We start from the raw sequence: 12180 nt of genomic DNA on the forward strand, positions 1-12180 counted from the left end.
CTGTTGGTTACCAAAAAAAAAAAAAAAAAAAGTAAACATGTAAAATACTGTATAGAAAATCTGTTGGTGGATGAAGTCCAAAGAAGTCCAAACTTGCAGAGTTAGTAATCATCTGTCATGGCCTGAGTGGAAATGTTGGTCACTGCCCCAAAGGCAGGATTACAAGCAGAAACTGAAAGAAAAACAACCTACAGATCATGTTTAACATGTTCAATTTGTCTTTATTCATCATAAAACAAGGCTGAATGATTAATGAGCAATGACATACAGTTCATCCAGAAGAGATGACATTAAGGATTAAAAAAAAAAAAAAAAACGAAAGATATTCATATCTTTATTTCATAAAATTCTCCAGAGCTAGATGGCTGAAATGACAATATGTTCAGTTAAGAGTGCATTTTAATGTCTAATGTATACAAAAAGAAATACACATTAAAAAAACACATCCACTGCGAAACCAGACATTACACTTTCCAGCTGTTTTCTGAAAGCTACTGCCCAATCATAACGAATCACTTCTTGTAAAAAATCTATGCAGAATTCTCACATTTCATTCCAGCCTGGAAAGATTATCTAATGCTCCTCTAACCACCGGCTATCTACAGTGAGGTACAGCAGAAACCTCCCTTTGCCTTTAATTAAAAAGGCAGTATACAAGAAATATTATACTGAGTAACGTATGTCTCAATTTAGTGCAGATTTAATGGGATAACAAAAACATTTCAAAAAAACGTTAATCTAAACAAAATTTTCCTAATGTTGGATTATAGCCCAGGATCATTTTTCTTATTTTGCTGGGAGCACTACAGATTGTACTACAATCTGGAGTTTCTCACATGCACAGTTCTAGTTTTACTTTTTGGTAACCAATCAAGAAAATATGCATTAACCACATATCATTTGAAAACAATTAAGTCAATGCATTGATAGAAGTGACAAAAATTTAACTTATACAAAAGACATTTCCCAGACAGAGAATGCTGATAAAAGGCTTAAAGTAAATTAATACAAATGAGAATTAAGCAGAAAACAAATAGGACTACTTTTTCAGACAATTGGTGCAATGGCCTGTCTTTCTGAAATGGTGTATAAAGAAATGAATTCACAAATATGCATACACAAAAATAAGGAATTATCCCTTTTAATCAAGTATTAATGGCAGATAGTGCAAGACAATGCTGGAGTAAATTCCGCCTAAGGCACCATAAGGTTTAATATCTTAAACAGCTTGTGAATGCTATTCAGGCCTGTCCAAAAAAAAAAAAAAAAATTACAGTATAATTTATAAACAAAACATTTACAAACCACATTCAAATCAATGATTATCCTTAGCAATTTTTGGAGAATATTTGTTAACAAAAATCCATTGTTACATTACCTGTTAAAAACATTTCCTAAACTTTACTGGATTTAAATCTCCACAATTATCCTGCCCATCACATTTAAAAGTGGTTTGCATTTAACATATACTTTACGTATTTATCGTAACATTCATAGGGAAAAAAAAAGTCTTCAAAAAACACAAATGTTGGCAGAAGTAGCTCAAGTGTAAAAGCAACGTATTCTACAACAAATCATTACTGCCAAAATAAGCCAATATAGCAAAAAGAATAAATGCTTGTGTAATAAAGAAACTTCTTTAAAAGTCAAAGTACTGTACTTAGTCAAAATCTTCTCTTTTATATAAAGCAACCTCAGCAAAGTCATCTCCACGTGCCGGTGTTCATAGTGGCAGCCCTTTGACTCGACTGCTGCTTTTAAATGATGGCGTCATGTTCATCACTGGTAAAAAAGAAAACAAAAAATGCTCTGTGATGGCTGGGCAGCACACACTGCATCTAAAAAGCATGAACAGTAGCATCCTGTGTATTTCTACTATAGCACTGATCCACACTCATGGCAAACAATTACAAAAATAGTGCTGAATTGTAACAAAAAATCAAAAGAAAATGACAGTATAACATTTGCTAAGAACACCTCTCTGACTAGGATACTCCTAAACAGTTACAATATAAAGCTATACAGGGTAAAACTGTATTAAACAAGAAAAAGAATTCAACAAAACAATAGAGAGACGTTTCGATTTTATATAAAGATGAATACTTGTGTACAATCATATCGCTCTCTTTAAACAAGTATGGGAGACTACAGGGATTAAAACTGGCTACATAAAAGAACTAAAATTTAATTTAAGTTTTTAATATATGTCAATTTGTGAAGCAATTCTATGACTTACTAGAAAGATCTTGTAGCATACCACTCTAAATTTGATTCTTGACAGCAGGGAGCTGAAGCCTATCCTAACAACAGGGAACAACTGTGGATGGAGGGGAGTCACTCCACAGCACGGTCAACTCATGCACATTTCACACTTAGGTTAATTTAATTTAAAACCGCCAATTAACCACATACATTTTTGGAATTTGGAAGGAAAACCAGGACACGCTGAGGGAAAAAAAACTCTACATAGACAATGTCTAAACATAGGCACTGGGTCCTTGAAGAAGTTGCCCTAGCCATGCCATCCCTCCATTAACTGGAAAGACAATACTAATTCTATATTAGACAGAACTGGCAGGAACTGAAAAGACTGAAAAATGAAGTGTACAACATATGACATCCTTTCATTGAGACACACTAAAAAATATTCTCCATTTTCCACACATATTGTAACTGCCGTCCAAAGACAGGAGTGTTTATTCTTTTTTCTTCTTCCCCATTTAGGTTTAAGTCTTAACAGACTTCAGTTGCTTGAAAATATGCAAAAATTCCTTAACTCAGTATATAAATTAAACAATTGCAAGTAGTGGGTGAATTCTGTCATTAGTATTGGGGTCAAAGGTTGTGTCAAGACATTTTTTTTTGCTGGTTTTTACTTCTTGACTTTAATATTTTTATAGTTTCACCTGAAAAATATGATTCTGTTAAGTTGCCCAAACTGCCTTTAAGCTCTACATTTAATTCAAAAGACTGCTAGGCTCCTGAAAAAAAAAAAAAAAATCACAGAATCTGTACCATTTAGCTTTTTCCTTTTCTTGGAGGTTGCTAACCACCTGACCAGAGACGGCAGTGAGTAATACAGCACACAGGTAGGTTTATGCAATAGAAATTGATACAAGCCCTATTTGTAGCATGAATATATAGATCCCCACTGAGGTCTGATATGATGTACAGTGTGTAAGGATATGGGTTCTGTTTAACTGCAATTTGAATGCCACACAATGAATATACACACAACTCTGAGCTCCATTGAAAGATGTCATACAAAAAAGTGCACACTTATTTAAAGGAAAAAAAAAAGAAAAAAGAAAGATATGCGCATATAGAGGACTACATCACAGAAAGGCACTGAATCTTGCTTTCAGATGCAAAGAGAGCTTGCCTGCTTATCCAGGAGGGTCTTATAGCAGATGGTCTCAAACATTATCATTTAGGAGGGTGTGGGGTATCTGAACAGCATCGCAATCTGAACTTGACTGTTGTTTGGTTTAATTTGAAAATGTCACACACAGATACTTAGAAAACAAAGTCTAAATACAATTGTGATGAAATATTTACAAAATAATAAAGGTTACATGATTTGCTCTCAAGGCAAAGTATTAAAACAGAAAGTGTGCTCAGAGGAGTAAACCTTACATGATTAAAATAAAGTGCACATCCTACTCTGAGGTATCCCCTATCCTTGTGCTAATATGTTTAATATTTTCCAGAGGATGTTTAATTTTTTATCCCTTGTGCTGTTTTTAAGTTCTTGTTTTAACATTTAAGCAGAGTAGATATTAGGTTATGAGCATAATGATAGGTTTCATTTTTGATCAAAGATTTAGGTTAATTCAGAAAACCTTGATAATTCATTCAAAGCAAAGAGCCCAGTGTAACTGACCCAGTGGCCTACTAACATGTGCAAAACTCAAATATGTGTAACTCTGAGCTTCAATATTTTGCTTATTTAAAAATAAAAAAATGCAAAAGTGTCAGAAACATTATACATCTAGGACATAATTGCATTAAGAACCTAAACTGCAGGAATTTTGCACTAACTTAACAAAACGCTCAGCAGAAGTTTAAAAGTATGAAAAGTTCTTATAGCACAAGCTGACAAATTTGTTTGTAACGTTTGATTTTTTTTTCGGTCAGATTATCATAATCTGTCTCAGACAGCTAAAACTACTGTTACATTTGAGCTGACAGTCCCACGATAAGCACATATGTCAGAGTCATTGAGATGAAACTCCATAAAATCAGTCATTAATTGATGAAGGTGTAGAAAATGGAAGGGATTTTTAGGGCAAATGCTATGGAGGACACTGAAGACCCGTGGGATTAGAGGGCAGCGGCGCAAGATAATGTGTAGCATAGTGGGCCAAGAAGTGGAGTAAGCATCTCAATGGCTGTAGTCTAAAAGAATGGAACAGTGGATTAGCCTCCTAGCTCAAGGTGGGTCTTACCAGTTTGCGCTAAAACTTCTAATGAAGAAGGAAGTGAGGATGAGCCAACAGCTATATAATATAACTATTTAAGTAATATGAATATTTTTGTTGGACTACACAAACAAAATTAAAAAAAATATATAGTTTTGCCCCATTCCAAGTCACGTAGAGCCTCAGTGATGGTTAAGGAAGTGGAGGATGGATTTTGAAGAAGTACACATAATGAAATAAATCAGTAATCAGTACATAAGAATGATGTTTTTCCAAAGGATCTACCTATTTAAACACAAATTTTATGTTTATATATTAATACAAGCAGGTATTTTAGTTTGTACAGAGTATTAGGCTATACAAAAATAAACTGTATTGCATTAGGTGGTATACGTAACACATTTAAACTGTAAGACAAGTTTCAAAATGTTAACATTCATAGGAAAACTACAGAAGCAGACAGAGATAAAGTTAAAGCCTCCATCCATCCATCCATTGTCTCCCACTTATCCGAGGTCGGGTCACGGGGGCAGCAGCTTGAGCAGAGATGCCCAGACTTCCCTCTCCCTGGCCACTTCTTCTAGCTCTTCCGGGAGAATCCCGAGGCGTTCCCAGGCCAGCCGGGAGACATAGTCCCTCCAGCGTGTCCTGGGTCTTCCCCGGGGCCTCCTCCCGGTTAGACGTGCCCAGAACACCTCACCAGGGAGGCGTCCAGGAGGCATCCTGATCAGATGCCCGAGCCACCTCATCTGACTCCTCTCGATGCGGAGGAGCAGCGGCTCTACTTTGAGCCCCTCCCGGATGACTGAGCTTCTCACCCTATCTTTAAGGGAAAGCCCAGACACCCTGCGGAGGAAACTCATTTCAGCCGCTTGTATTCGCGATCTCGTTCTTTCGGTCACTACCCATAGCTCATGACCATAGGTGAGGGTAGGAACATAGATCGACTGGTAAATTGAGAGCTTTGCCTTGCGGCTCAGCTCCTTTTTCACCACGACAGACCGATGCAACGCCCGCATTACTGCGGATGCCGCACCGATCCGCCTGTCGATCTCACGCTCCATTCTTCCCTCACTCGTGAACAAGACCCCGAGATACTTGAACTCCTCCACTTGAGGCAGGATCTCGCTCCCAACCCTGAGAGGTCACTCCACCCTTTTCCGGCTGAGGACCATGGTCTCGGATTTGGAGGTGCTGATTCTCATCCCAGCCGCTTCACACTCGGCTGCGAACCGATCCAGAGAGAGCTGAAGATCACGGCCTGATGAAGCAAACAGGACAACATCATCTGCAAAAAGCAGTGACCCAATCCTGAGCCCACCAAACCGGATCCCCTCAACGCCCTGGCTGCGCCTAGAAATTCTGTCCATAAAAGTTATGAACAGAATCGGTGACAAAGGGCAGCCCTGGCGGAGTCCAACTCTCACTGGAAACGGGTTTGAATTACTGCCGGCAATGCGGACCAGGCTCTGGCAACGATCTTACAGGGACCGAACAGCCCTTATCAAGGGGGCCGGTACCCCATACTCTCGGAGTACCCCCCACAGGATTCCCTGAGGGACACGGTCGAATGCCTTTTCCAAGTCCACAAAACACATGTAAACTGGTTGGGCAAACTCCCATGCACCCTCCAGGACCCTGCTAAGGGTATAGAGCTGGTCCACTGTTCCGTGACCAGGACGAAAACCACACTGTTCCTCCTGAATCCGAGGCTCGACTATCCGACGGACCCTCCTCTCCAGGACCCCTGAATAAACTTTTCCAGGGAGGCGGAGGAGTGTGATCCCTCTGTAGTTGGAACACACCCTCCGGTCCCCCTTCTTAAAGAGGGGGACCACCACGCCGTTCTGCCAATCCAGAGGCACTGTCCCTGATGTCCATGCGATGTTGCAGAGGCGTGTCAACCAAGACAGTCCTACAATATCCAGAGCCTTGAGGAACTCCGGGCATATCTCATCCACCCCCGGGGCCCTGCCACCAAGGAGTTTTTTGACCACCTCGGTGACCTCAGTCCCAGAGATGGGGGAGCCCACCTCTGAGTCCCCAGGCTCTGCTTCCTCATTGGAAGGCATGTTAATGGGATTGAGGAGGTCTTCGAAGTACTCCCCCCACCGACCCACAACGTCCCGAGTCGAGGTCAGCAGCGCACCATCCCCACCATATACAGTGTTGACACTGCACTGCTTCCCCTTCCTGAGACGCCGGATGGTGGACCAGAATCTCCTTGAAGCCGTCCGAAAGTCGTTCTCCATGGCCTCCCCAAACTCCTCCCACGCCCAAGTTTTTGCCTCAGCAACCACCAAAGCCGCATTCCGCTTGGCCTGCCGGTACCTATCAGCTGCCTCCAGGGTCCCACAGGACAAAAGGGACCGGTAGGACTCCTTCTTCAGCTTGACGGCATCCTTCACCGCCGGTGTCCACTAACGGGTTCGAGGATTGCCGCCACGACAGGCACCGACCACCTTACGGCCACAGCTCCGGTCAGCTGCTTCAACAAGAGAGGCACGGAACATGGCCCATTCGGACTCAATGTCCCCCACCTCCCTCGGGACGTGGTCGAAGTTCTGCCGGAGGTGGGAGTTGAAGCTACTTCTGACAGGGGGCTCTGCCAGACGTTCCCAGCAGACCCTCACAACACGTTTGGGCCTACCACGCCTGACCGGCATCCTCCCCCACCATCGAAGCCAACTCACCACCAGGTGGTGATCAGTTGACAGCTCCGCCCCTCTCTTCACCCGAGTGTCCAAGACATGTGGCCGCAAGTCCGACGACACGACCACAAAGTCGATCATCGAACTGAGGCCTAGGGTGTCCTGGTGCCAAGTGCACATATGAACACCCCTATGCTTGAACATGGTGTTCGTTATGGACAATCCGTGACGAGCACAGAAGTCCAATAACAAAACACCGCTCGGGTTCAGATCGGGGGGGGGCCATTCCTCCCAATCACGCCCTTCCAGGTCTCACTGTCATTGCCCACGTGAGCATTGAAGTCTCCCAGCAGAACGAGGGAGTCCCCAGAAGGTATGCCCTCTAGCACCCCCTCCAGGGACTCCAAAAAGGGTGGGTACTCCGAACTGCTGTTCGGTGCATACGCACAAACAACAGTTAGGACCCGTCCCCCCACCTGAAGGCGAAGGGAGGCTACCCTCTCGTGCACCGGGGTAAACCCCAATGTACAGGCTCGAAGTCGGGGGGCAATAAGTATACCCACACCCGCTCAGCGCCTCTCACCGGGGGCAACTCCAGAGTGGTACAGAGTCCAGCCCCTCTCAAGGAGATTGGTTCCAGAGTCCAAGCTGTGCGTCGAGGCGAGTCCGACTATATCTAGCCGGAACCTCTCAACTTCGCGCACTAGCTCAGGCTCCTTCCCCTTCAGAGAGGTGACATTCCACGTCCCAAGAGCCAGCTTCTGTAGCCGAGGATCGGATCGCCAAGGTCCCCGCCTTCGGCCACCACCCAACCTCCTTGGCCCCTCCCATAGGTGGTGAGCCCATGGGAAGGGGGACCCACGTTGCCTCTTCGGGCTGTGCCCGGCCGAGCCCCATGGGTGCAGGCCCGGCCACCAGGCGCTCGCCATCGAGTCCCACCTCCAGAGTGGGGCCCCGGTGACCCGCGTCCGGGCAAGGGAAAACGCCGTCCAAAATTGTTTTCCATCATAGGAGGTTTGTTTAACTGCTCTTTGTCTCATGCCTCACTTAGGACCAGTTTGCCTTGGGTGGCCCTACCAGGGGCATAAAGCCCCGGACAACAGAGCTCCTAGGATCATTGGGACACGCAAACCCCTCCACCACGATAAGGTGGCGGTTAAAGTTAAAGCCTAAGAGCTGTTATACAGTATATTTAAGAACTTGCCTTAATTTCCTAGTTATTATAGAAGGGGAAAGATGCAGTGATTAGATCAACTGCATTATTTATTGTACTAATCTTTGAACAATATTTTAGTAAAATGATAAAATGAGCAGACACCCCACTGCTGCTAAGAATCTGTCTATTATAACAGTTTAACATCTGAATGCTGTCTTGACAAAGTAAGAGACAAACTTGCCCAAGATCCTATTGTCTGGTTTAGAGCACTGACTTTTGACTGAGGATGCTGATGCGCTGCTTGGCCTATGCATTAACAGCCATTTCTTTCAAAATGGGAAATAAGCAATAAATCAAGGAAATTATTATTTTTGAAGTGTTCCTCCTTGGCTTTCATCTTAAATGCACATCTCTTAATTTCCACCAGTGTCCTTGAGTATGTAATTAACTTTTTAACTGAATGAATTTTGCACCACTGTATTCGTCTTGAACAGAAAGACTATGTGTGAATGTGAAGAGCTTTAATTGTCTTAATCTGTCAGAACAAGACATGTCCTTTACCCCAGTGATACACAGGGATACAATGTGGCATATGTTAAGATGCTTACAGGGTTCCGTACAGTACTTCCTGCTTTCCCATCCCTGTTGCTTTTCTCTGTACAACTTTATAGAGGGCCTTGAATGACATACTCTGCAGCACAGTACCAGACATATTGACATTGAGTTCAGGTAGATTCAACAGGAATTAGTGTGCACTGCACAAAAAAAAGGAATCAAACAAAATTAGGGTATTTTATAAGACGGAGACTCTTTCACAACATTTTGCTGTATTGCTGTATTCAAAATATTTTGAAAAACATAAACCTGACAAGTGGTAGTTCCCCTTAATTAAGCTCTTCTACTTTTTGACACTATTCTAAAATGTCATGAAAGTTGCACCCAAGCAGAGATACTTACAGTGTTCGGTACTGCACTTCACGTCTTGCAAAGGAGAACTTGTAGGCCAGAAACAGAAGAGTAGTCATTCCCAGGGTCAGTAAAATGCCACCAATGAAACTACCAGCATCAAATTTTGAACCAATGTGTGATGAAGCTGTACCTGAAAATAAAACAAAATGCTAAAAACAATATATTTTGTTATTTTTTTGTATTTTACAACTGAAAACAGCCCACATATTAAGTATATATATTTTACAAGTTATCAGAGACATACTTTACAATGAGCTTCATAAATGATAGCATACATTTAACTTGTGATGCTTGAGTCCCTGTCTTGCACCCCAAAACACGAGGCTGAGTCGCAGTATTTTAGCAAAACCAGCTTTGTTCTACTTGAAACTGGAACAGCACGGTTATTTATTGTAGTGGGATCTATCACTCTCCTATACACAGACACAGCAGTCAGGCAGGGTTGTGACCAGGTTAGTGGTCAAGTAATACTGTTCCCAGCATTCATAATGTTCTTTGCATCACCCATCGACAACAGGCGATCTTTTCGGAGATGCTTTGGTGGAGAGCCGCTGCTGCGCTGTGAGCCTGTGGTTGCTCCGGCAACAAATAAACAGTCTTCCACAGAAGCGGTGATCACGCTTTGGGGCACTCTTTGGCGTGTTGTTCTTTTGGGGGAGTCCCAAAAGATTTTAGAAACCTCACAAACTATATATTTTTATTTGGAGAATATGCCTAAACTGGAAGTGAAATCCCTCCTTTCAAATTTACACATCACAAACACAGCTAAAATAAACAGAAAAAAGTGAAATGCTTTTGCATTAAAATATTAGAAATTTAAACTATTTCCCTGATCATACACAAAGACTTTCCAAACACAAGACTTACCAGCAGATGATGTACTTGTAGTGGTGCTTTTGGTGTTAGCAGAAGTTGAAACAGATGTTACATTCTTTATTGCTGTTGTTTGCAAACTGGTTTTGCCTGTTTAAGTGAGAGAAACAGATTGACTTGGTGCTAATTATTCCATTAATTCATCAAATGCCTTTATGCACTGAATGGCTTCAGACAACCAGACCAAGAGCACTGAAGGCAAGACAAGAGGTTGCCCTGGATGGCACACTCTCACATGCACACATGGTCATTAATATTGGCTGTTATTCAGCCATCTTAAATCTTATTTCCTGTTGCAACTGGCTAGGAAGACAACAGCATTCAAAATATGGTAATAATGTCAAGTTTTATGCTATCTTTATTAAGAAATGTTAAGAATACTTTCCCCACCAAGATTTAATTGGATTTTGTGTTCAGTTAATTTTGAAGGGTCTGGAAACAAATGAGATATTCTGCAATTTTCAAAAACATACACTGAACAAATAAAAACAGCATGGAATGTGTACCCAACAGTACACAAATGGGGACCTACCCATACATCTATAAGTAGTTATGGGAGCCAGGGCATGTCCTGGCAGCATCAGGTAGGCACCATTCCTAGAAAGGATGCAGAAGCCCTCGTGCACATGACAGCACTCCCTAAAATCAGGCCAAATTAGGGTGGCCAATTAACCAAACACACATTTCTGAATGTGAGAGGTTAACAGAGCAACCTGACAATAAACCTGAAATCATGCAACTCAGATAACTATCATAATACTATCATTAGAAATTCAGTTTAAAAAATACAATAGAATAAAGGTATACCTAATTGTATATCTTACCAGTGGAAGCTGTAGATGTAATATTTTTCACAGTGCTGGAAGAAGTAGTTGGTGATGTAATGTTTGGTTTTGATGTTGTTGTGGCTATGTAACCAGAAAAAATGGTATTAAAAGATTTTAATATCCATACTGTCAATGTTAACTATAAACAAGCATATTATTTGGAAATAACAGAACAATTAATTCTTAGGAGATTTAATTTTCTGCATAATTTACATAATGCAAAGTTTTTTTTTTTAACAGGTTGTGTGCATTCTATCTTTTTTTGAGAGGACGTCTTCCATTGGATTAACATCTAACTATTTGTTCAAAAAGATGCAAGGGAAAACAATTTTATATGCAAAGAAAAGTAGAAATTGTAACGTTTATAATCAAACAATACATTAAGAAATTGATGAAGAGCAGGAAAGAACATAACAGAATAATCAATTAGGTTTAACAGAATTCATATTATAGCTCAACAAAAAGGCAATACTAGAAATACAACAGACAGTAACAGTATAAACCATCAAAGTGTGTTTGTTGTGGCATCACTGTTACTAGATTTGTACTCATAATACGCACATAAAAACAATTATGATAATCTTTCTCTACAGAAAGATGGTACAGTGGGTACGGAAAGTATTCAGACCCCCTTCAATTTTTCACTCTTTGTCATATTGCAGCCATTTGCTAAAATCATTTAAATTATTTTTTTCCCTCATTAATGTACACACAGCACCCCATATTGACAGACCAAAAAAAAGAATTTTTGAAATTGTTGCAGATTTATTAAAAAAGAAAAACTGAATATCACATGGTCCTAAGTATTCAGACCCTTTGCTCAGTATTTAGTAGAAGCACCCTTTTGAGCTAATACAGCCATGAGTCTTCTTGAGAAAGATGCAACAAGTTTTTCACACCTGGATTTGGGGATCCTCTGCCATTCCTCCTTGCAGATCCTCTCCAGTTCTGTCAGGTTGGATGGTAAACGTTGGTGGACAGCCATTTTTAGGTCTCTCCAGAGATGCTCAATTGGGTTTAAGTCAGGGCTCTGGCTGGGGCCATTCAAGAACAGTCACAGAGTTGTTGTGAAGCCACTCCTTCGTTATTTTAGCTGTGTGCTTAGGGTCATTGTCTTGTTGGAAGGTAAACCTTCGGCCCAGTCTGAGGTCCTTAGCACTCTGGAGAAGGTTTTTGTCCAGGATATCCCTGTACTTGGCCGCATTCATCTTTCCCTCGATTGCAACCAGTCGTCCTGTCCCTGCAGCTGAAAAACACCCCCACAGCATGATGCTGACACCGCC

General features: G+C 41.6%; 1 protein-coding gene across 3 annotated transcripts in view; it reads right to left on the reverse strand.

Annotated features, from left to right (window-relative positions):
* Positions 1-200: 200 nt before the first annotated feature.
* Positions 201-12180, reverse strand: part of tmem123 (transmembrane protein 123) — a 67642-nt gene continuing 55662 nt past the window's right edge. For 2 of the 3 annotated variants that reach the window (XM_028800296.2, XM_028800300.2), the window contains exons 3-6: positions 10895-10978; positions 10065-10163; positions 9186-9327; positions 201-1782 (exon numbers count right to left, since the gene is read on the reverse strand). In XM_028800296.2, the coding sequence (XP_028656129.2) occupies positions 1758-1782; positions 9186-9327; positions 10065-10163; positions 10895-10978 (350 nt within the window). In that variant the 3' untranslated portion in view covers positions 201-1757. The remainder of the gene's footprint in view (positions 1783-9185; positions 9328-10064; positions 10164-10894; positions 10979-12180) is intronic. The other variant, XM_028800299.2, reaches the window with a different exon arrangement.

The sequence above is a fragment of the Erpetoichthys calabaricus genome, chromosome 4, assembly GCF_900747795.2.
Source record: "Erpetoichthys calabaricus chromosome 4, fErpCal1.3, whole genome shotgun sequence".
NCBI classification, from domain to species: Eukaryota; Metazoa; Chordata; class Cladistia; order Polypteriformes; family Polypteridae; genus Erpetoichthys; species Erpetoichthys calabaricus.